Source organism: Dermacentor andersoni, chromosome 3, assembly GCF_023375885.2.
Source record: "Dermacentor andersoni chromosome 3, qqDerAnde1_hic_scaffold, whole genome shotgun sequence".
Taxonomy (NCBI): domain Eukaryota; kingdom Metazoa; phylum Arthropoda; class Arachnida; order Ixodida; family Ixodidae; genus Dermacentor; species Dermacentor andersoni.
The window spans coordinates 158312706-158337878 of NC_092816.1; the positions used below are offsets into that span (position 1 = coordinate 158312706).

The 25173-nt window shown below is 45.8% G+C and overlaps 1 protein-coding gene across 2 annotated transcripts in view; it reads left to right on the forward strand.

Annotated features, from left to right (window-relative positions):
• The window catches only part of LOC129383097 (uncharacterized), a 167653-nt gene that overhangs the window by 141058 nt on the left and 1422 nt on the right, over positions 1–25173 (forward strand). Inside the window, exons 1-3 of one of the 2 annotated variants that reach the window (XM_055067373.1) lie at positions 1485–1842; positions 7451–7539; positions 14113–14326. The exons of the other annotated variant lie outside the window; for it this stretch is intronic. Coding sequence (XP_054923348.1) covers positions 1801–1842; positions 7451–7539; positions 14113–14326 — 345 coding nt within the window. The 5' untranslated portion in view covers positions 1485–1800. Of the gene's footprint in view, positions 1–1484; positions 1843–7450; positions 7540–14112; positions 14327–25173 lie in introns of those variants that run through there. 2 annotated transcript variants of the gene reach the window in all.

Below are 25173 nucleotides of genomic sequence, written 5' to 3' on the forward strand. Positions count from 1 at the left end.
CTGCGCCGGGCTTTAGACGTGCCGACTTGACTGGCAAACCCAACGCACGTTTTAATGACAAATTCTCATGATAATCGTCGTCACGGAATTGGTTGGAGCACAGCAGTGTTGTTCTTGAGGGCTTGAAATTCTTTCGCTTCACAGCAGCCTCCCACTTCCTTAAAAGCTTCTTGTCTTGTGGGAAGCAATGGAAGACAACATCGTCGCGGCCGCTGGTGTTCGTGCAACCGTAGGCTGCACGGAAAGACGGCATGATCGGCGCACTACATCAGTTGATGCTGCGCACGTTGTCTACCACCCTACATACACACAGACGCACCAACAAAGAAATGCAGGGTCGATCGAAGCAGATTACGACGGCACCCACGCAGAAACAAGCACGGTCAGGCACGGTCGCGCAGGCTGCGAAGGAACAAAACACTAATGTTGACGTCACAACACCGCGGTTTCCGGTCTCCGCTCGCATCGTCAGCGTCAGCAGCAGCGCGCGGCATTCGACGGGGGGCGGAGCTACAGCGCAATTTCAACCGACGATTACGTCGCTCCTAATTGAAAAAAAAAACCCAAATTTTACCTACATGGTTTATAAGGTTCCCGCATCCGTATATGAGCGTCTTATTGAATTCGACAGACTCTTCAGCTTCCCTTTAAGCCTTCATATTGGGCGCCCTTTGAAGAAAGCTGCAGCCGCGCCTGTGTTCCATACGCCCGACCTGTCGCTCGCGTATAATTCTCAATGGAATGGGAGATGCCATGTAGGGGACGATGTGAACTCAAGTGTGTACACGATTCGCGCAAAGTGAGCACTTGCATTTTTTCCCAACTTCAATATACGTCCTCAAGTACCAGGTATTCACGCGAAGGCATTATATGCCCCATTCCGCCAAAAAGCGTCGTAGAGGGAGTAACCGAAAAATGATAACAATAATGGGCGACCGCGCGAGAACTAAAAACCTATCGAAAAAAAGATGTTCGGATGCGTCAGATTTCTCAGGGTGATTCCTGTAAATAAAAAGAAAAATAATATAATTGAAAGAAATTTCGGCACATTTGGTTCTGGGTGGGAATCGAACCCAACTTTCCGCGGTGCGAGACTAGTATGATGCACCGATGCCACGACAGCTTTTTTTTTTTTTCTCTTTATTGCATGGAATTATCGGTACTGTCAAACCAATGCAGTTACATTACATATGAACATACAAGAGAAACAAATTCACAGATAGTATACAGTCCAATGACAGTTCCAAATTCTGGCAATCAAACACAAGCGTGCAGACACGAAATCCATTCAGGGACGGGATCATATGTAGCCACCGCACTACGGACTTGAGCAGTCTCTTCTCGGAAGATAGACCTTGTCGAGCGAGGTGGCTCGGCATGTCTGTCGATCATTCGACTTCTCCATAATGAATAAAGTCCTAATAACATAAACAAATCATATGCTGTATTACTGGCTGTCTTTTTGAACGGAAGGAACCGGATACCATAACATGTGAGAGGAAAGTCTTTTTTGACCTCCGCGGTGCTGGCTGACTAAAGGTGTCCCTAGTGCGTGTGTCCTTGAGCATGTAACGGCGAAGCAAACGGGAGGAGATGGCGACACGTGATGAGTGTATAACATGAGCGTCTTCATAACGTTGTGGGGTCTACAAAAGTTATAATGTCATTTCCCGGACTTAAGCAGTCTTAAGTGCCTCCGCCGGTTTTTTTCTTTATTTTGTACAATTTACTTGTGTCCCTTCAGGGTCCAAATGGCAATACTCTCTAAATGCCGGAGGCTGCACTATATTGTCAATCCACATGTCATTCGAAGTGGCGAATTCGGCACCGGAACGAGGCATGGTAAGTCAAAATCATATTGTTCCGAAGAGAATAGGCGAATGCGATTGCCCTCCAGCTCCCGCAGTGCCATTGCAACTAAATATGCGCACTTAAGAGCAATATTACTGCACCCGATGTTACTGCGTCTCTTTTGTGGCGAAACGCTGGCACGGTGGCGTGCTCACATTTCGACATACATTAGAGAATGCCGTGCTCAGCGAGGTGAAAATTAATGAGGGGCTCCTCCACCGACTATTGCATCTTTCAGGTGCTCAGCTTATCATTCAGGAGTAAAGTGTGCCGCTTTTGTCAACGTTTATTTGTAGTCACTGCTGTGTAGAGGCGGCCACTTGGTTGCGTGGCCTTATCGAATGACCTGCTAGGATGAAGGTGTCATAGCATTACAGCGACGGCGCTATCTATGCTTCCACCAAAGGAAAACCGCAACTTCTTATGAGAAGCATTCCTCCCAGAGGAAAGGCAGCTTTAATTGCCACAGCAATTAAATGGACACTCCACGAAAATAGCCGACATCACCGCTAGGTTGCGTAAAGACTCATTTCGCGGAGCAGTTTCCGCTAGCGACACGAGATCGCGCTTCCGGTGGCGTGCCGCATGCTGCTTCAGCGAAAGCACACGAAAACGAAACCATCACTGCTTCCGGCTCGCTGCTGCGAAATAAGCTATTGTAATTTCAACTACGTGTTTGCTAACGTACTCTCTTACATTCATTTCCATTGACCTACCCCATATTTCAACTTGGCCCAGGTACAAATTTAAATGAGTAGAACTTGTTGCTGAACGAGCTGGTTGGGACCTAATGAATACTTTGTTGAGCCAAAAAAAAAAGGAAAATAAAGACTTGGGAGGGAGAGTACGAAACGACAGATTGTAATATGTCGTTTCGTACTCAATCTCATCCAGCGCTCAATCTGTCGTTTCGTACTCTCCCTCCCAAGTCTTTATTTTCCTTTTCTGACGCAACAATGTATTCATTACAAATTTAAAGTTGGGCCGCTTGCTAATTTAAATTGGGCCCAACCGTAAATTTCAAGTTGCCCAAATCCGAAATTTCAGATTGACCCGCCGCATGGTTACAGGTGGCTCACTGCTATTATAAGCTTCCCCTTGCATTTCCTAAGGAGCCCTTTGTATCACTACGGGCATCCTGTTTCTATTTTTTGTTTTGGTTTAAATTGTTCCGTATCGCTTAAGAACCACCAGTCATGAATATTTATACTATCATAACAATGAAATGCGTTAACTTTGCAAACTTTGCATTTTTCTACAAATGCAAGGCATTGCACTTTTCGCGTGACGGCGCAGGGGGGCTCGCCAAAGAATGCGTACGCATTAATAACTTGCGCTTTTCCAGCAGCAGGCATGCACGCATCTTCTAGCGAACAGAGAGCGCCACAACCGAATACGAGAGAATATAATTGGTGTAAAGGTTCCCTTCGGGTAGCGAGAGGTACCCCTAGGTAAGCCGTTTTGCTCTCCCAAGTTGTTTGAGAAGGCCACTTTCGCACGCGTACAAGCCGCGCTCTCCGGCAATGGCAGTGGCGCTTTTTCTATGAGCAAGCGTACCTGGCAGCTAGCACAATCGGTGAATGTTGTTTAGAAGCCGCGAAACAAACGGAGGAAAAAAAGGCGCCTGAAGGGACAGAGAATAGTGCGTCGGGGAAAGTACGAACGAGCACGCTGAGCACGTGATAAAGCAACGCCACACATAGGGAAGTCTAGGTGACGTTGATCGAAGTGGGGAAGGAGAAGCGAGACGAAGCTTCGCGGAGAAGGAAAGTAGGCGCAGGCGTGCTGGGTTGACCTCCTCTGGCTTGCTATACGGACGTACTGAGTTCGCCTCGTGATAGCATTGAAGTCCCTTGACAATTTGTAAGTGCCGCCACACTTTGAACTCTGCCGCCGCCACGCGACCTCCTCGCCTCCTTCTCGCCCCTTGCGCGACCCCCCGGCGGGAACCAGGCGGAACCGGCGAGTGCTCTCCATGCCGCTGCCCTTGGAAATGCGCGGATCTTGTATTTTCCTTGTGTTTTACTTTTTCGTTGGCGCCATATTTCTCCTTGGCTCGACTAAGCGAACGTTGCACGTTCTTTCCTGCGGTGTTGTGCTAGCGCTATGCTGTTCTGTAGCCCACTTAACTACAGCAAGAATCCTGAAGGTAGTAATGGAGTTTTTATGAAGCGGCAAGAAAAGTGTGACGGCTTGCGAGAGAAGCAGTGGTTTCTCGAATTCGAGAGAGGGCTTATTGGAATATGTATGTGCTGTAGCGTAGTGCAGCTCAATTACGTACAACAGACCCAACGCGCGTCATCCTCTGTAGTGCCTACAGAAAGGCATATTTTGAGAAGCGAAAGTCCCAAGATATCCCTCTCGCAACTCAAGCACACGCATGCTGCTTGGCAAAGTACCACAAAATAGTTGTTGTGGTAGTCGAGCGATCAGCAAGGTAAACCCTCGTTCGTTCATTCTCTCGCTCGCTCAAATTTCTATTCGTGTCCCATGGACTCTAAGAGCGTTTCTTGCTGCTTTTTAAACATCAATTCTTTCTTAGCAACTTTCCGCCACTTTTCAGGACGGGGTATGTTTGGCACTTCTTTTCGTAGGCAGATATGTGCTACTGGGTTTGTGTGTGCTAAAGGGCCACTGTCATGGCGGACGTGGCAGTCGCGCCCCAGCAGCGCCTCTATAGAGAGGCCCACATTGATGTCGTCTTGCATGAGCAGCGCACTGTGCTTCTCCAAATAGCGATAATATTCTTCACTAGAATCGCATCCCCTGAATAAAAGAGCCATTCTGGCGACATTAGGGACATGACACGAAAGCAAGGTCATAATAGGGCAGTGTATATGCACGATCTCCCACCATCGGTGTCGTTGATCTGTAGACGGCTCAAGCGGCTCGATGACGTAATTCACCGGCGAAGTTTGCTTGACAACACGGTAAGGGTCATGGTACTGCGAAATAAGTTTCGTCGACTGACCGGGGCTCGCTGAAGGGATCCAGAGCCATACAAGTGAGTCGGGGTATAAGAGATTGGAGACTTAAAATAGAGACATCGCGATGATGTTTGTGGCGTTGCTGATCACCAGTGTTGAGGGGACAATCTGGCGGCATTCTGGCGTATTTAGCGGCTTGAGAAACTGTCCTCGACTCACTGACCTCCGGGTGGTATGGAAGGATGGTGTCTTGAGTGTACGAGGACTTGTGCCCGTACAGTAAGAAGTATGGAGAGAATTGAATGGTGGTCTGCGTCGCGATAGTACAGGCGTTAGTTACGAAGGGACGAAGAAGGTTCCAATTCGGAAGCGACGTACGTTGCCAGCATGTCGCCCATTGTTCGAATAAATCTTTCAGTCAAACCATTCGTTTGCAGGTTGCAGTAAGTGGTAGTTCGGTGAACGAAGTTGCATTCCATTAGAATTCCTTCGACAACGTCCGACAGAAACGTCCTCGATGGCTAAGCAGCTCACGTGGTGCACCACGCCATAGAGTGATGTCTTCTAAAATGGAGGAGGCAACGTCACTTGCCGGTGCTGATGGGAACGGTGAAGGCTTTGCGTGTCGTGTGAGATGATTGATCGCAATGATTATCCAGTGGTTGCCAGCAGGAATGTCGAGAAGGGGTCCGTTCAAGTCGATGCCCACGCTGTCTAAAGGGCACGCAGGGCAGGGAAATATCTGTGGTGGGGCGGTTGGACGGCAGGGAGGATTCTTACAGCGCTTTCGAGCGAGAAAAGAACGAACGTAGCGGCGAAAGAAGCCGTAAGTTCCGTGCCAATAGTAGCGCAAGAGAAGTCGGGTGTAAGTTTTCAATACTACGGCATGTGCGCACTGTGAGTCAGCGTGGAATGCGGTGCATATGTCAGAGCCTAGGAGGCGGGGAATTAATAAGAGCTACTTGCGTCCGTTTGATGAAATAATGAAATGGTGCGCTTGACGGCATATTTACCGCGATACGGGATGGAACGTGGGTTGAATCAACGATTCGATAAGGGAAGCAAGCCAGGGGTCCTTCCTTTGCTCCTGAAGGAGGTTGCCGATGGCTAAGGAGAACACGTGGTAGGTAGACACCGACGAGGTCGCAAAACCACGCGGGAGAGGTGAGCGGGACAGAGCATCTGCATCAGAATGCTTCCGTACCGATCAGTAAATGACGGGAATGTCTTACCCCTGGAGCCGTAATACTCAACCGGCGAGTCGACCAGATGGATCTTTCAAGAATGAGAGCCAAGATTATGATCTGTAACCACCTCGAAAGGGAGTCCGTAAAGGCAAGGGTGAAACTTTCCTATGGCCCATCCGATGGCTAAACACTCGTTCTCCGTAACTGAATAGTTCCCTTCGGCTTTAGTGCTCGCGCGGCTAGCGTAAGCAATGGCGAACTTGTCAAATCCAGGTTCACTTTGGGTAAGCATAGCGCCGAGGCCAACCACGCTAGCAACTTGAAATTTCTAGCTGGTCCAACTTGAAATTTGGAGGTTGGCCAAGTGAAATATGGGAGTGGACAATCGCGAAATTTGAATTTGAGGGCGGGTCAACTTTAATTTGGGGTGGGCCAGTTGAAATTTGGGGGTGCACTAATGTAATTTGGGGGACTGGGAAACTTAACTTCGGTAGGGGCAACTTGAAATTTGGCTTGGGCAAGCTTGAAATTTGCTACTGGGCCAACATAAATTTGGGGATGACCCAACTTGAAATTTACGCGTACGCTTGTGCATAACTATACTACTCCAGTGTTGTTTCTGCATACGTTTTAGAAAGCAGCTCTTAAGTGCCCGTTCCTGCGGCGGAACCGAGTGAACTAGCACAGCGATGGATGAAATTAAAAGCGAACGCGTAGCGCAGCGGGGATAAAAGACGAGAGGAGGAAAGCGGGGAAAGAGAGCATTTTGGAAAGCGTGAGAAGAAAAGTGTAGTGCTGCGACGATGGCTACGCGATGGCACCAGAGTAGAGCGCGTCGTCCGGGAGGTCTGGCTGTGGCGGCTGCTGTGAATCGCGCGCATACGTCACGCCCGCGTTGCCTCTCGCAATCTCGAGATTAGCGGTGCCGTCGCGGCACACTTCGCTCCGTTTCCAACGTCCTCATGAGACAGATTGCCCGCGCCAGCCAACATATCGTGAACAGAAAAACACGTACAGATCCGCGCTCAAATTTCGCATTGTGGAATATTGTAGTCGTGGGTCAATATGCGTAATGCACTGTCTTCGGCATCGGCCTAGAAAATCAGTCGCATGCTAGTCACTTCAATCAGCTATGAACTCGTCAAAAATGTTTAGCAAGAAAAAAGCTTCCTCACATGGGCACTGCATTCCTCACGTTGACGACTGATAAACCCCCAATTAAGGGACATGTAAAACGGCATTCGGACCCGCACATTGCTAGCTTGCAGTAGGTTGCACACTCCTTGGTTGTGGTAGAAAATCCATGAGTAAAATATAGAACCTGGTGCATGGCGCTCTGCTGACTCACCTGCAAATACAATAAAGCTCATTTACATTCATTTTACTACGACTCTTGATTCCAAAAGGTATAATGCCGATGTTTCAGAGCCGAGTGCAACGCGGCCTTATCCTACTTATTCTTATGATCGATTGTTATTTTTACAGGGACAAGTTTATAAAACGTCTCTCGTCAGTCCGACAATCGGTGCCTTCGCAATCTTCACTCTGGTCTACGCAGATCCTAGTAACAAGGAGTAAGTGCGGCATTAGACAATACTGGCGTCATGAAACGAAACTTGAAGTGCTCAAATCTGCACGTCCTCTGTTGCTGAGCGAGGGCTGGGAATCGTAAACGTATTTAATGTGCTAATACATTAGTCGCATAAGACACGAAACGCTGATTAGTGAGTAGTGCTAAGGTAAGATGCTCCTAGGAGTAAACATTATCTGAGTGTTGATGTAGAAAAAAAAAACAGAAAATATCGAGCATTTTCATAATTGAACGGTTTTGATATTTTGTACAGAAGAACAATTATTGAAGATTACAAGCGCCATACAACAGAGTGCCACTTGGAGTTCTTTAGCATTGCTCCCATTATGCGCATAGGGTCTGATTGACTTTTAGATATCGAAAACACTGCCTGAAAGCAAAACATCCAAGTACTTTCTTCAGCCCCTGGTAAGTTGTCAAAGTTGTGCGCTATGACAAATAAAGTATCACTGTCCCCTTGTACAACGAGACATATAATGCGCTACACACATGCATGCCAAATGTTATATATAAGATTACGGTGAAATGTGGACGGCAATGCAGGGCAGGCTGGAATATTATTTAATGAAAGTGCAAAGGAACACAACTTGAATACGCGCAACAAAACGGGAAGCATTTAGAAGAACCCTGCGAATGATGCGGACACGTGCCTATATTTAAAAATACCTAGTTTTAAAAGAAAGTAACACGCTAAAGGGAACGCGATATTGTGGAAACGTTCATTATCAGGGAGGCGCGTGACAGTTGCGTGAGCAGGTTGTCCGTTTCACTCATTAGGACAGAGTGCCAGTGCTTTAACAGTGTACCGTGTTTTCTTTGCCCCTGTGTTCTTTGCGCTGCATTCCCCAAATAACTATGAACAAACTTGCCCAAATCAAAGTCGTCCTGCCATAGGATCCCGAAAGGCAAATGAAGATTATGTTTATCTTCATTATATATAGGCAAATCCGCTCACTGCAGTCCTCAAAACTTGCCTGAACAAGCCGCCGATCCAAATTCATAGGTTTGAGCGAACGGATTGAACAACGTGAAACAGATGAATGAAGAAAGAAGCGAAACGTTTTAGTCTCAGGGCAAAGACCTGGCTAATGTGAAGGTCGTCATGCGGACGCTGCAAAGCGAGAACTGCTTCTTGCGGTCTTGCATCAGTGAACTTGAACATAGGCCTCGACGCAACGACCTCATTCTTGGGAACATTCCATACGCTAAACAAACATAAGAAGAAACTTGACAACAATGTTATATACGCTTTAAAAACCTTACTTCCACCATTTACACCCGAATTAAGTGAACACGCTCCCCGATAGGCATTTGTTCAACTGCAAAATGCCGACTAGTTATTGTAAGGTTTTTTTTTTGTAGCTTTAGACCCAGATAAAAATTATTTCATTGCGTAGTCAGTTCCATCAAGTAATAGCACTTTTGGTGCTGTTATCGAATTTGGAAAACACGAGCATGCTGTCCATACATAAAACTTATACAACAAACGGCACGTGAATGACATGTGCGGTGTTTTTGATGCTGATTCTAAATGTGTGACAGAAAAACAGGCATGACGGCAACGCGCAGGAACCGCAGTTCGCACAGTTAACGGAGAGACAGCGAAAGTGGGCAATCTTGATAAAGACGTGTGCCTATCTTTTTTCCAAACATTAGAAGGGTGCTCAAAATATGTTTCTGTCTTCAGCGATTGACACATGCTCTGCGCACATTATCGGCTTATTATAAACATTGCTTTCGACGAATGGTACTGATTCCAAAACCTCTGAAGATGTTCTTCACTGAGAAGCTAATAGGCAAGTTCGGTCGGCGTTATTCTGGCCATTTCCAACGACATTCCTTCTTTGCGAATTTTCGGTACTACTGACCTTCAAATGGCCTGGGCTTCATTTGCCGTTGCACACCACGAGACAACTGCACACCTCTGCTCGAAATCATTAGCGAACTCAATCATGTGATTATTATCTTATCCTCGCGTTTTTCATCACCGACCCTCTATATACTAGGCGATTTTAACCTATCTATATTATATGAAACACTGGAGACAGACATTACTACCATTTCCGGCTGATGTCAAACAGTTTTATACTTTTCTTCCTTTAATTTCATCTTCGGAAGTGGTAACGGCACCAACTAGGAATCCGTCTAATTCCCAAACATTCTCGAAAGCCGACGCACTGGACCCGCACATCAGATTTCGACGATCACCGATGGTGTTCACCGCTATCGTTGTGCTTTGGGTGTGGACTGTTTTCTGCGGGCACAGCTCCGCCCAATGAGACTTCGTTTCTTCATTCACAGCTTTGCTACTGTGCCCCTTACCGTCAGTACCACGTTAGAATACACCCTCTCTTGCCAGAGATGGCGCCGCCATCAAGGCGCCGCTAAGCAAAATATTGCATCATGACACTAACGATCGCCGACTGTGAGCGCTTCGGTATTCTCAACTCAGCGGAGGCTCCGACGCGGTGTAGCCTGGTGTAGGTGCTGTAGGCCTTCCACACAGGTGACAACGCCGTTCCCGCGCATGCCTCGCTGCCTACGTAGTGCAGCTTTAACCTGCATCAGGTGGGCTTGCACCTCGCCTACAAGGGCACTTGCGATGACATCAAATAAGAAAAGTTCTGCGCTAAGCGGCACAGAAAGGCAACGACGTCAACGGGCGAATTTCGCTTTTACACCGCGTGATACAGGTCAGTCGAGCGGCTACGCTTTATCAAGAACACTAATAACCGACGGGACACACATTGCGGCGAAGTTCAGTGCGCACAGATAGCTATTAATTTTGTTATTCTTGTTTTGCTGACGTCATCACTGCGTTGTCGCGGGAAGTTTGCAAACTTTAAGGTCAGCATGCCACGTGGTGGCACTCACGCGAACTAAATCCTCATGTCCAGAAAAGCTAGATACAATTGCTTGCAGTTTAATGGCGCTGGGCAACGCCCATCGTCCAACTCTTCAGCCATGCACGCAGCGCCTCTGCCACGCAAAAAGCGCGAGTACGTGGGTGCATACAGTTTGCGTTTTTCTCCTGCCCGCTCGCGCGTCAACTGTATACAAATTTATTTTGTGTACTAGTACACAGCAACCCTGATAGACTGCTGCAGGCGGCGGCAGCTTCGCTTGGCGAAACTAGGGCTATGTCACGGCAGCTCGCTCGTGGCCTGTGGAGAGCTTGACGGGGCTCTGTGACTCGGGACATTCGTGGTTCCAGCTTCTTGCTGGAATTATGGCACGTGGTCGTTTATAGACATACTGAGGGCACACTGTACAGGGAGCAGGTATGCCGGGCGATTTCGGGCGGACGACCTTGCTGCTCCGCTGGTGAGCGCTCCTCCCTCCTATTTCTTTTTTATGTTCTCGTAATCCCGTCCCCCTTCTCCTATGTGTAGTTGCTGAGGTAGCCTCCTAGCAAGAGGTACTTAAGGCCTGACATACTTCATACATCTCTTCATACGTACTTCTCTTCATACTTTGCGCCTTTTAAAATGTCACAGTGTATGTATGCCGGATAGGGAGATGAAGTATCGAAAGTAAGGCAGGGAGGTTAACGAGAGGTCGTTCCGGTTGGCTACCTTGCACGCGGGGAGGAAGTAGGGGGATAAAAACAGGCAAATAGGGGCAAGGAGAGAGAGAAACCTTGAGATAGGAACACGATCAAAATGTACTGTAGGGGTTTGATAGGCATCATGGCTACCGGAATCCGGAGGAGGGTAGGCGAAATCCCGCGTAACTATTGGAGCTAGGCTGCGTTGACAGGACCTTCAAGCACCTGCAGCAGATTCGGGTCTCTGAAATTACTCGCTAGTCTCTCCAAAGGTGCTCTGTGACTCAAGCCAACTGAGCGCGGTGGCGGGATGTGGTGAGGTCTTCGGAACCACTTAGAAATTGCGCTCCTGCTTGCGTGTGAGCTTCGAAACGAGGAATCACAGAGTTTTGTCGCAGACGCATTGAGCGTTCCCTGAACCATCCATCTAAGAAGCGTTCTACCGACGTATGGCAAAGATAGCGGAGTGATCTGTCCTCCAGTGATGATTTCCCAGTAAATGACAGAGCCAACAAGGAGTTATCTGCTCGCACGTGGAAATGGCAGCGGCAGGAAACGCCTCACCTAGAATGAGACCGGGGTCGACTATCATAGAGAATCTCTTCTATCCACCGGCGGTCCTGACATAGCGCAGAGAGCCATTATACACCGGAGTCCCTGGACATAGCTCCTAGAGCCGTGTCCGTGTCTACTAGTGGCACCGGCTAATGTCCATGAATGCACATTAAAACAGCACAGTTATTATAACCTGGCGAATTGATAAAAAATGGGCCCAAGGTAGAGAACTTAGTCGTAGAGCATTAGAAACATTCGCACAGTATGCTCTCTAAACCGGTAAGCTAGTGGCGTAACACAAGCGTTGCCTTGAAGGACAATTTGAGTGACAATTGTTAAGAATCTAAGATACAGCCACCGTACCTGCCTTTTCTGTAGTAATAGGGAGTTCACATAGTAGTCAGCATATTGCGAGAGAAAAGATGAACACAGCCTAACACGAGAATAGGAGAAGCGAAAAGTTTATCAGTCAACAACGTAAAGTGTAGTTCTTCGCAGTTTAGTATTTTTATTACTGGGCCACAACATTAATCCCATTTCACGTTCTCTCTTACGAACATTAGTATCCGCCTTGTGCTTTGAATAAAGACTATCATCCTCAATGTATGTCCAACATATCAAGAGGAATACTAGCCGAATATCCTGCCGATGCAGAAAATTTAAAGCTGGTCTTGTGAATATGAAGTTACGTAGTGAGAGTTTAGTAAGCTTAAGAGGAAGCTTTAGCTCGGGCCCCACTGCGATGCGGCCTATTGAAATACATGTAAAACGCAAAAACGCAAAAACGCTTTCCTGAGATAACCCCAGGACCAATTTTAATGAGATTGGTTGCATTTGAGAGAAACAGTTAAACTCTAGTGACTGTTGCAAGCGTAATTTCGATTTAGGGCCAGAATTTTGTTAACAATTTGTTAAAGATATCGGAAGTTCTAAAAAAATTGACGCACGAAGTCTATAAATTAATAGGTCTGTTTCAAGGACACATATCGCGGTTTTTTAAACAGCATCCATTAGATCATTCAAAGCGGACAAATTTGTTATATCAATCTATATATTACGTGAAATGGTTACGTTATGTACAAGTGTTCTGCAAAAGCTGTATTTCCATACTACTGAATTTCCTTAGATTCATGCGTAACATATCAATTTTGTTCGCTTTAGATGAAATATCAGATACAATTCAGAGAATTGTGATATCATTTTTTCTTTCTGAGTTAGAGAGTTGTAAAGTTGATAGTTCCGTTTTCAGAAATGTTTTTTCATTTTTGCCAACATTTAATAAAAAATCGACTACTTCAACCAAAAATTCGACACCAACAGTTCCTAAACGTTAAGTTTCTCTTTTAAATGCAATAAATCACGTCAAATTTTGTGCAGTGGTTGCCGAGAAAAACAAATTCTCCTTTTACATGTACTTAGATAGGAACACCCGAGCTAACGCTTCCTGTTAAAGGGATACTAAAGCCAAATACTAAGTCGACGTGGACTGTTTAAATACCTGTCCTGAAACCTCGCAACGCTTATTTCGTGCCATGAAAAGGCGTAGTTTACGAGAAAATTGTATCTAAAGGGTGCGAATACCATTTGGAAATTCAAATCTCCCGCCACTCAACCGAGGGAGCGGTGACGTTGCATACACCATCACCGCCGTTTGCTGCCGTTGATGAGTAAAACGGCGCCCGACAGACGGCGGCACCGAGCCAAGACAGAGTGCCGTATTCGCCGCTGCAACTGTTTTTTGGTCAAATGGCGTAGACCATCCGGGCACCCCTCGACATCACATGGAAGTTGAATTCTCTGCTACTTGCAGTTTGTGCAAGTTTCGCGAGCCAGCAAAACCAGTGCAGCACTACGCAATCAGGAAAGTACTGAAACGCGAAGGCGTTGGCAGCGCAATGTCGAGCGAAAACAAAACCTTTTGACCGCGCGTTATTGTCAACGGCAAATTCAATGAGTTCATTTTTCTAAACATGAAATGCAGCTGGACAAGTAGCATTTTATTTCATCTTATAATACAATACGAGGATCTTTTTTGCAACGAGTAGTTGAGTACTAGTGACAGAATTTAACTGATGAGTGCTTTCGTCAACGGGCAAGTGATTGAATGTCCCGAGGGAGTCTCCAATTATGTTCTGCCATTACCTCGATTTCTCGATTATTAAGGCTCTGCTCGCGATAATATTGACGCCTTCGAGATTCTAGAGCACTAGTATATCCCTTTAGCTTTACTTAGTATTTTTCTGTAGTGTCCCTTTAAGAAAAAAAAAAACAGAGCTCGCCAGTCTAGCATTCCATTCGTCGAGTACAGTACTTCTTGTACTCTGGCTGTGACATTGCGGCTCGTCAATCAAGTTCAAATGGCCTGAAGTGCCCAAAATGCACATTATAATAATTTGTACATACAATCATCCTTAACACGGTTCTGATTCGCCACATATTTCCTTCTGATTTCAGGCTCCTTGTGTCATTCGGCACTGGAATTACTCTAAAAATTGACATCAGTGTTTCTAAAGATGAGGAATTCTATCTCTACATAAGAAATTCTCCCAGTGGATTCCTTACTTATACAAGTATAACATTCAAGGGATCTCTGACCACGCGTGCTAACACCATTGAGTTCGGTGCTCAAACATTCAGTGACAACTGCTACGTTCGTCGCGCTGTATACGTGAGTATACCAGCTTTATTGCAAATTTAAAAGCATGTATACGGTGGAACAATATTTAGGATGTTTATGACTATATAACAGGCGACCGTCGTAGCGAGAATTCCTGGCAAGTGGTGCCCCATACAAAGTCAGGAGGTCAAATTTTACTACTGGTACAGAAATGTCTGGAAAAAGCCGCAAGAAAACAGCAACATTTCAAGGAGTTTGTGTAGAAAGCAAGTAAGAAAGAACAAAGCGCTTGCTCTGTTCTTTCTTACTTCCTCTTACCAAGTCTTTGTTTCCACATCGCGGTAATATGTAGCCCGTAAACTTGAACCAACTATCTCAGCAATATGTACGTTTCAACCAACGTCTCAGTAACACAAAATTGGGTTTCAAAGGAACGCAGACCTGCATCGACACATGCGTTGAGTGAAATTTGTTTATTTTTGCACACCCAAAAAATTTTGGATTACGCTTGAGGTTATTCTTGTCCGAGTGGCAAGAACGGATATTGTATTTGTGAGAATCTTTCAAATTCCTCTAATGCAGTGCGTGTCAATAGCCAGCTCCTGTATGCACGCTATGCGTGTTGTTCCTCGCAAACATGTACATGTTTTACATTTACATGTTGTTTCGTGTAAACAGTAAGGTATATCATACAACGTAAAGCTCGATCCATGTTACGGACCAAATGAGTGAATTCTGGCTCACAGGCCCGGCGTTATGTGACCCTGCCTTTTCGGTTTTAGTAAAGCCGCTCCAGAACGCAGACCACAAAGCGAGAATAGCCATTTGGTATATGGCTGCAGAGCGCAAGAAGGCTTTGTACGCAATGTGGGAAGGCCTCATTGAGCGCTCTTCACACCGAAAGTGCTTTCGGCTGGCTGGTGTGGTTTGCATTTGTCGTCCACCAATCTGCCAACATTATAAGCGTGGCGCATCGGTGGGAATCTGTTTCGTTTTTCGCGTATACATTGGGAAATTGAGGGGCTATTGTGATGTACGTCCTTAGGGTTTGCAGCTGGTCCCTGAGGCAGAACCTGCAAATACCCATAGAAGTTCAAAGTAGTTTATTCACTTCGACACAAAGAAGATGTTAAATTAAACACAGGAAGCGAAAACACGATAGCAAAGACCTAAGGAAACCGCTAACAGACCAACGCATGTTGAAGTGACATTTACCAAGGATTGGAAGACAAAACGATACGAAGCAAAGGTATTGTGGGCAAGCGGGTGCTGTCAAACTAAGCAGTTCGCCATAGCATGAAGGTTGGGGTGAGGCGAAGAGGAAAGTGGTCATGATCTCGCCAAACCAGTGATGGGGCTTAAGGACGTGTTGATGAAGGGAGGGCAGTTGTTCCGTTTGGCCGAGAGGAAACAAACGTCGCACTGGAAACCTAGAGGATGGAACGGCTCGAGAAGTAAGTCCTTAAGAGGCACCCATACGCAATGTCGGGTCCGTAGCCCGTCCGTTCCCGACCCACCTACATGCACATGCGTCCGCAGGCATTTTGGCAGGATTGTTTGGCCTGGCGAAGTCACGAAGCGCAGGAGGAGGTTTACGGGTTGCGCCAGTCGGGGGAAACCCTGCTGCCTCAGCTCGCAGTCAGGTGGCCGACCTTCTTCCAGCGTCGCTTCCTTGACCTCCGCCAGTGTTATAAACGCGCTTCGCGTTTTTCTTCTCTCCGTGGCCCCGTATTTCCACACGATTGGTCTTCCGTGGAATCCTCTTGTTGGCTCCTTTTTTTTTTTTCGTGCGCCTCAGGATCTCTTGCTTGGTGTCCTTCTTTGTCGAAGTCGTTTGCCAAGCTCTGCACCTACGTCCACATGAGCAATCTTCTTTTTCTTCTAATCAAGCACTAGCTGCACTTGTCCTCCCGCACTTTACTCATCACAAACGTACAACCTAGTGTCGTCTTTAAGAAGTACTGTTTCGCTGCAGCAGCTTGTACTTGGCTGTATTAGGTCTTCGTGGTTTGTGAAAAGTGGTGTCTGCGCCGGCAATTTCGTCCTTCGGATGACTATTGCCTACAGCCCTGACCCGCTGTGGTGGCTTATAGTCTATGCTGTTGCCCTGCTAAGCACAAGGTCGCGGGAACAAATGCGCCACACTTTGGTAGGGGCCGAATGCAAAAACGCCCGTGACCCGTGCATTGAGTGCACATTAATAACAACCCCAGGTGATCGAAATTAATCCGGAGTCCCCCACTACGGGGTGCCTCGTAGTAAACTCGGGGTTTTCGCACGTAAAACCTCAGGATTCAATTTGCCTACAGCAGGAGCTCCAGCTGTCCTGCTGTCAAGTAACATGTCGACCCACAGCGTGGTGAGTAGAGCAGATTCACGTTAGGAGGTTAACAATTCATTGTCACAAAAAGATCGATAAATAACTTCGCGATGTTCTACTTATCAAAAGCAGATGACCATAGAAGGAAACAAAATGAAATCCTATAATATTTAGGCAGGTTGCCCCTGGTTTGCTATCTGACACTGGCAAATGGACAGGAAAATAGTATGGAATGTGAGAAGGAAAGCAAAAAAAAATTTATGAGCCATTCCACTCTTTGAAGGCGGATGATCAGCGAAGCTGTTGAAAACCACCAGTACAACTGCAGAAAGTGGTATGCAATGCTATATGGCTTTATTGTGATGGTAGCAGTGCTATGTTAGAATACTGGCACTGAATGGGAGTAATCGTAATTTTGACAACACACCGCTATCCGTAGCACTGCTGCAACAACATTGAAGTCAGTTGCTAGTTTTTTTTTTTTTATGTACGAAAGACTAGGGACGTCACAGCCCACGTCGAAAGCTGACGACGCGGCGGCAGCCTGCGCCGCAGCAATCTTTGCCGGGAAACATTTGCCGGGAGCGCTACCAGACTGGCATTGCTATCGCGAGCGCGGCATCATCAATTATGTGGATCGGATGCTTTTCTTTAGCTTGTTCTTAATTGAAACGTATGTTGTTCGGTATGTTGTATGCGTGATTATAGAGAATGTATGTTCGCTGCACTTTGCTGAGTTTGTGCAGCCTCTGCCTTACGGGGGTATGATTCATTGACAATGACACTTTTCTACATGCTATTACATTCTACATGAATTATAGGTGGTCGCGGAGCACAGCAGTTTTAAAAGTGCAGCGGTGCTCCTCTGGCCCACACTGCAAATGACGGTGCTGTCAATGGCCTCAGTATTTTCTTCTTTTTTTTTAGTTAGCGTTCCGTCGCCCAGTCGGCTAAAGAGTGCCCAATGTCTTTCGTTCATTAATAAAATACGGAAGCGGTAGGCCTTCAAGTAATACACTCAACAACAAGCGACATTTTAACCTTGCGTCGCATTGAGATCAGATTAGGTGGTAGTCGAAGGCATTATCATTGGTCAAGCAAAGGTTGTAGTACCCACTTGGTACAATTAAGTAAATTCGCATGTTCTAGAGCACCGCTATGAGCACTTATACGAAGTTCCCACGCTGTATGACGCCTTGAAAATGGTACACGTGGTGGCGACGGCCACTATCAGTTATTAAAAGGTGGCCGTACAAACTCCGCAGTCAAGTCCACTTCGTGGTCCTGATAGCTAGTTGTCAAAATCAGAAAATTGCATTATTGCTATCTTGGGAACCGGCGTATCGTCAAATTTCAGCGGCTCAACAACAGTGATATGACGAAATGACATAAAACCCTCGGACGTAGCCCACATCTGCTCGTTGAGGCTTTGAAAACTACATAGCACATCATTTTTTATAATGCAACAAATTTCTTTAGGACTAACAAGTAATTAAATAAGCAGCACAGTACAACAGTAAAATGTGGGGCTCAAGAAAATCGAAAAAAAAATAACATAAACTCAACGACAAGTTGCGAATTCAGGCGAGTTAGTAATTGCCATTAGAACTACAAAAGCGCAATAGAGACCACACGAAAGCTGTTGTTGTTTTCCTAAGTGGCTGTGGCGCATACACACTGTGGGGCATTGGCCCTGAATCGGATGGATAAGTTATGTGCATAAAAAGAAAACAAGGGAGTTAACAATTTCAACGTTGGAGCTTAAGTAGACTTTTTTCGTGAGGGGAAAGAGCAATCTGAGGAAAATTGTGGATAAAAAAATCTAATCATCAACAAATAAAAAATAAAGGGTAAAAAATCAGTGATCATTAAGGCTGACGTATTTGATGGTCCTAATATGTGTAATACCACCACCGCTGCCATCAATTCAGCTAAAAAAGATCGGTATAAAATCTGGCAGCCGTAGTGAAAATGTCCAATTGATAATCAGGGAAAATATCCTACACCTGACTCTTCTTCACATTGTGAAGCATCTATCGCAGTTACGATGTTTGTTTGAAGGTTCTTCAGATGATCTTGTACTGTACTGTCTAGAATATGATTTGGAAGTAATTCTGCATTATTAGGAAAATGTCATCGAATTTAATATCTATGGTAACAGCCCTTGCTGAAATCGGAAGTACATCGCATATGTGCACGTCCAGTGTCAAGTAATTTCTGCACAAATGCAATTTGCGGAGTACGTAATCGCGGCCAGATGACACAGAAATACAGCGCACGCTGTGAAATAAATTTTGTTTAATGTCGCAGCAGTGCTTCATAAATTCTCAATAACATCTGTACTGTCAAAAACTGGAACCTGCACGAAGGAGGAGGAACACGGGATTCTAGATAAATAACAGAATTTGCGACACATTTAGGAAGACATAAGCAAAAACGTAATGCTTCTCTTTCTAAGAGGATTAAAGGACCGGACTTGCAGGCTCGAACTCCAGAGAAGGACACGCAACTATATTCAAATTCAGGACCCGCGTACATACGATATATCATTACGAGGGTATCCCTTCTCACTCCTTTTCGACGATTGCTCAGCCTACTCAATATGCCAATTGCACGGGTTCCTTTTCCAGTCACATCATCTATGTGTGGGCGCCAGTTGAGAGGGGCGTTATAAATATTTCACGGTATTTAACACACTCTACCTGTGGTATGTGTTGAAAGTAGTAATATAATGAGATGTGCACTACGTCACGTATCGGAAAAACGAGAATATCACATTTGCTAGCACTGAGTAAAATGTAATTAGCATCTAATTATCCCTCGAGAGCACAGACGTACGTTTGCAGTCATTCGTATAGCATGTCGATGTGTTTACAGATGCGAAAAACGGAATATCGTCTACTTAAACATACGTACTTACTTCTTGCTGACATGGAAGTGTGCTCATTAGAATATTAAAGAGCACCGGGGAAAGGACTGAGCCTTGCGGTGCGCCTGCGTTCGTTTATACACAGAAGAAGAAAAGACACTTTTCTAGCAATAGAATTCTCTTTCACCTAAACTTGAGTGAATCCAGGCTACTATATACCCATGAACACCAAAGGATGTTAACCGATTCCTCTGTACAATATGCTCCATGGTATCGTATGCTTGAGCGATATCGAGCGTCATTACTGCTTACGTCGTCGACGTAAGTCGACGTGGCCATGCCAGATGGAGCAGCCGGGCCTGAAACCAACCTGACAGGGACTAAGAATGGAATAATCATTATTAAATTTCATGATACGAAAGTGAAGAAGCCTCGCAGGTAAATATACAACGTTTGATGTAAGCGCAATGGGCCTAATGTTCTCCAATATATATCCATCCTTTGTTTTTAAACAACATTACTACATTGGCAAGCTTCCATTTCAATGGAATCCAAGCCTTTTTAAGCGAATAATTTACCAGGTTTAAAAGAAAGTTAGGCGATTCCTGTAACAATATTTTTAACATTGCATTTGTTACTCTGTCAGGGCCAGGGTCTCTATTCGGCAAGCATAGTGTAGTATCATTTAGCTCAGATAGGAAAATTCGAGTGAAGCCATCGGAGTGATCTATTTCAGAATAAATAGCCAGAGCCGGTGTTTAAATTGCTTTTCTAAGCCTTTGTAAATCTCTTCTAGGGAGGCGCTCAATTCTTGCGTGGTCAAAACGATCGAGTCTAATGCTAACGGCGTTGGTAGCACCTTCCCAGCATAAAGAAATGCGAACACAGCACGCTCATTTTTTTGAATTTGATAGGTAATCGTAATGCCTCATATCGTATTCATATTTGGCTCGATTAACAGTACGGTTATATATACCAGCTGATAATTTTTCCAATTCGGGCACTGATTATGCAGAAGCATTTTCCAAGCGGCTTTTCACTTTTTGTAGTCCGGCGTACGCTCATCATTTCACCAACGACAAGCGGTGCCTTTAGCCGAAGGGATGACAAATTCAGCTTGCTTCCGGGAACCCTCTAGAATTGAGCAAATGGTTGAAGCGATTTCCTTATCATTAGCATTGCCAAGATTGGAAACGGTTGAATGCAAGGAAGCCTTAACTTTATTGAGGTTCACAAACGTACATGCCTGGTATTCTAAAGATGTTATTGGACAAATGATTTCGAAGGTCACAGGAAGATGATCATGGTTGGTTGCTGAGTCAAGCGCTACCAATGACGAATAATTGATGCCTGCGCTACAGAACGTTGAATCTAACACCGAACAAAAGTGATATCTAGGAAATGTTAGTTGTCCTGTGTTTTGACATAAAAGATGACTATCAATAGTCGCTTACCACACAAGTCTCTTTTTAGCCTCCACGACACGTGATGCGGATTAAAATCCCCGGCAAACAAAATTTCTTAGCCACAGCGCTATGAAGTTGACGCATACTTTGCACACCGGTGCAAACCATTTATAAGTGAAAATTGATCTATTGCCAAAATTTCGCAGTTGGAGTCCATGATTTGAAAAGAAATTTTACTGGAAACAAGTATCAGTAATCCTCCACTTCGTGAGAGTCGACCTAATCCCAAATACCGAAAACATTTCAAATGAAAATTTTTCTCTGTTGAAAGCCACGTTTCTTGAAGAAGTATGTCATCTGGGTTAAATTGATTAGATAGGCAAGACAAAATTGTTAAAGCTGAGAATATAGAGCGACAGTTCTACTGCAGTACTTTCAACTGTCCGATCGCGTTGATGACACAGCAGCGGCTACTGCCGTCGTTAGAATACTTTCTTGAATCATAGGAGATGCTTGACTCTTTTTCTAATTTTGGTTTTATCATCTTCAAGATTTGGTATCCTATGCGTTTGGTAGCTCAGATGTCATGTTCCGTACCTGTGACACTAACGGTTTCTAAATAAGAGGTCTCATCTTCGCCTGGTTGGACTAGCGGAGTAGTGTCTGTCGACTGATCTACAAATATAGAACGCGTCTCTAGCTCGTTGCTGAGAATTCGAGGTGCGGCCTTCGATACTGAGGACTGCATTGGAGTCTTAGTAGCCTGCAATATTTGTATCACCTGATTGGAAATGATTGGCGATGCGCAATCTGATACGATGTATATCACTTTATCCATAGCTTTAGCCATTACTTTTTCAACAGCAGAGTTAATTGCTTCCGAGAAATTAAGGTTCATGCTTGGAGTGTTGCACGCTGTAACACCAGAGTATCTGAATTCCCTGTATTTATTAACTTCAGTTGCACCTGTTCGCGAGCAGTGACGGCGGGCGATCATTTCAAGAGACTGTATTTCTTGAGCGCGAGCTGAGCAGTTCGAATAGTCTGCTGGGTATCTTCCCCCACAGAGGCAGCACATTTGAGATTGTGCAGGGCATTAAGTTGAAGGATGACTGTCTCCACAGGTACGGCAACGCAAGCTCAACTTACATGATCCTGCGCTGTGCCCAAATCTACAACAATTCTGACATTGGATTGGACGTGAGGCGTGTGGTTCTACAAGGAACATACCTTTACTTTTGACGGACATGATGTTCCCACAAACTTTGCACTTACTGATTCTGTCGGAATGCTCTGGTTACTTACCAGCCGAGTCAACGGTAAATAACGATGGCGCCAGCTGTGGAGAGCTTGTCCAGGGCTGCTGTTTGACTTAAGCGGGAGCCTACACCCTCTACGAGACACTCGGTGCACGCAAGATGAGGCCGAATAACAGAATTCACCGTGGTGGAAGCGAATGAAGTGCATTTCAGTCGGTCTTCAGCAAAAGTCTGGTAGGGTGACTCACAAACTATACCTCCCCGTCCGAACGCTCGCACGTCAGTGATGGTCTCGAAGTGAGTGGACATGGTCTTAAGTTCATTCTGGATAGCTTCTGGGTTCCTACGCCTGATGGAATCTCTTTTGGTAGGCACAAGCACAAAAGGAATGGTGCTGACCCGACTGCGAAAAATTATATCTAAGGGCCATTAATTAGATGGCAGGATGTTGAGGGATGGCGCCTCGCCAGGAGAATTGGTCGACATAAGTCCAAGACGGCTGATGCAAGGAATGCTAATAAATCTGGGACTAAAATAAGGTTAGTGATACACCTGAAACCACCCTATATTTAGCCAAAGCACCACTGCAGTTGAACGAAGCTTCAAGAGGCATTGAACAGCTCTCGGTCCACCGCGGCCAGTCTGATCTGCGTCGTTCGAAAGGCTTTGTTCAATGTTTTCTTTATGTTCCTTTCTCTCCTCTTAAACTTCCTTTTTTTCTAAAAATCCCTAAAATTTCTACAGTGTGACCAGCCGGAAGGATTCACTTGGCAGTCACATTATTCGGCAGGTGAAGATGATGATCAATTGGCATCCCCTATCCCCTTTGAAACGGCGCAGTGACAAATGGTCACCTAGCCTGCTTTAGATGCACAAATGTGTAATACAGGCTTATTGTGAACTTTTTGTATACATCTCTTTAGGCTTTTTTTCTCTTCCTTGAAATTTCTCTATCTACCTTGTACCGCTGCCTATGCCTGTAGCGGATCCTGTCATATCAATCTTTTGCCTGCTTTTTTTCCACCAATACTCTAAACGTCTTTTGCTTATCTCGCCTGCTGAACAGTTGATGATTCCGTCTACTTTCAGTCTAAGCGTTTCTCGAAGGTGTAAGTTACCTCGGGGTCTCCCTGCATGAATCTCTTCGTATATGCCGTCGCCTTCGCTGTCGCCGTCGCCGTGAGGTTCCGCACGAGTGAAAGGGTGTGAGCGTGAGTCGGCGAACGCGGTTCAATGTCGCGTGCGCGAGCAAGGAACGCGGCCCTGATACGTGCCCTCTGGTGTGGCCCGCGAGAGAGGGGGGTGAGGTGAGGGATGAAGGGCGTTCTTCTTCGGCGGATGCTATGGTGCCTCGATGTGCTTCTTGCTCGCCGTTCCATAGAGAGTGAATACAACCGCGGCGTCTACTGCGGCGTCAACTACGACGTTGGCCACGCCAATCGTGGACGCCGTAGTGGACACCTTTGACGGAGGCCGTAGGGATGCGTCGCCGCCGCTCGTGTGTCTTGAAAGCGTTCTGCGACGTGGCTAACGTGCGCGCCCGCGCGGGCCTCATCTTAAAAGCGATCTGCGATGTTTGCAGAGTCCGCGTGGTGTCGGAAGCTTCGTATGCGCTGTGCTTTCGACGTTTCGTACACGTTGAAGCAACAGATGCACGGAGGTCATCTGGCTCGCTGTTGCTGCCGCGATTCCTAAGTCTTACGTTTTCACAGACAGTTTCCGCTGTCATCGAGTGATGTGTGTTCATTTTTACCTGTGCACGCGTGACACCATGCTGGTTAATTTAGTTAAAACTTGTTGACGGGCAAGTTGGTTCGAATCCATGATAGAATGAGTAAGCGCGATTGAACAAGGACGTATAAAGAACAAGACACTCAAAGACAACGCTATCTGCATGTCTCTGTTTCTTTCTACGTCCTAATTGAGTCACGCTTACACGTTCTATGATTGTTAATTTAGTTATTAAGCGAATGCTTACAAGTTTATACGGCCAGAAAAACTACGATTCTTACTTCACATAGCTGTCTACTAATCTTTTATCGCAAACGGTGCTTCGCCTTTCCGGCGGAACTGCGAATTTACTCATTTGCAGGTTGAATCTAGGTTCTTGTTCCTGGATAGGCGGTTCATATGCAGAGCGTATGTGGTGTGTATACTCCTGTACCCGAGGGCGGAACTTCGAAACTAACTTTATGCTACGTGCGCCGCAGTGGCCAAACATTGATGGCAAATAAGTGCCGCTTTGCCATTACGCGCTGTGTATCGCCTGTTATGACTGCGTTACACGGTGGATCAAACTGCTCTGGCCTACGTAGCACCTAGGAAAACGCACACTAGGAGTGAAGGTTCCTCATGAAGGCTTTGTTCTCGCACTTTTCCCAACCAGAGAGTCCCCAGAGAGAAATCTGGGGGATTTCTGCTAGCAAACCTTGCTTCAATGGGCCTTTGTCTAGTTACTACGGAGGACGACGCCTTTCGCTCCATCGGCCCTGTAAACCTCTAACCAAAGCGTATCATAGCGGCCGGTACAGAGCCTGTAATTGCGAAGTGTATAACTGTGATTTCTGGGCGTAGAATAAAAGGCCTAAATGAGGCACAATCACAAACAAGTACGTTTCGTATATCAACAACAGCTTCTTCAACATCCCGCTGGCGGCTTGCTATGCTGGCGAATTCAATGCAAAAGAAACCACAATGCTTACAGATGAGTGAAACAAAAAGGAGTACCGTTGGTTTGTTTCTTTTCGGCCTAAAGCACACTAATAACACACCTGGGGTGCTGACGGCCATTCAACCTTTTCGGTAGGAGAATCTGTATGTAGACGATCACATTTGTTGCTAACTTGCCTTAGAAGCACGGGAACATGGTGGGCCATTTTGTGCAATAAATTTCAATGGTTTTGTACACAGCAGTCAGATGTCACACCAGGCCGAAACAATTTAAGAACACTGCATCACAAAAATGTATATTGTGCGGTTATAACGTGGTTAAGTGTTTACAAAAAAAAATGAAACATTAAGCAGCTCGTACTTATGGCGTTGCA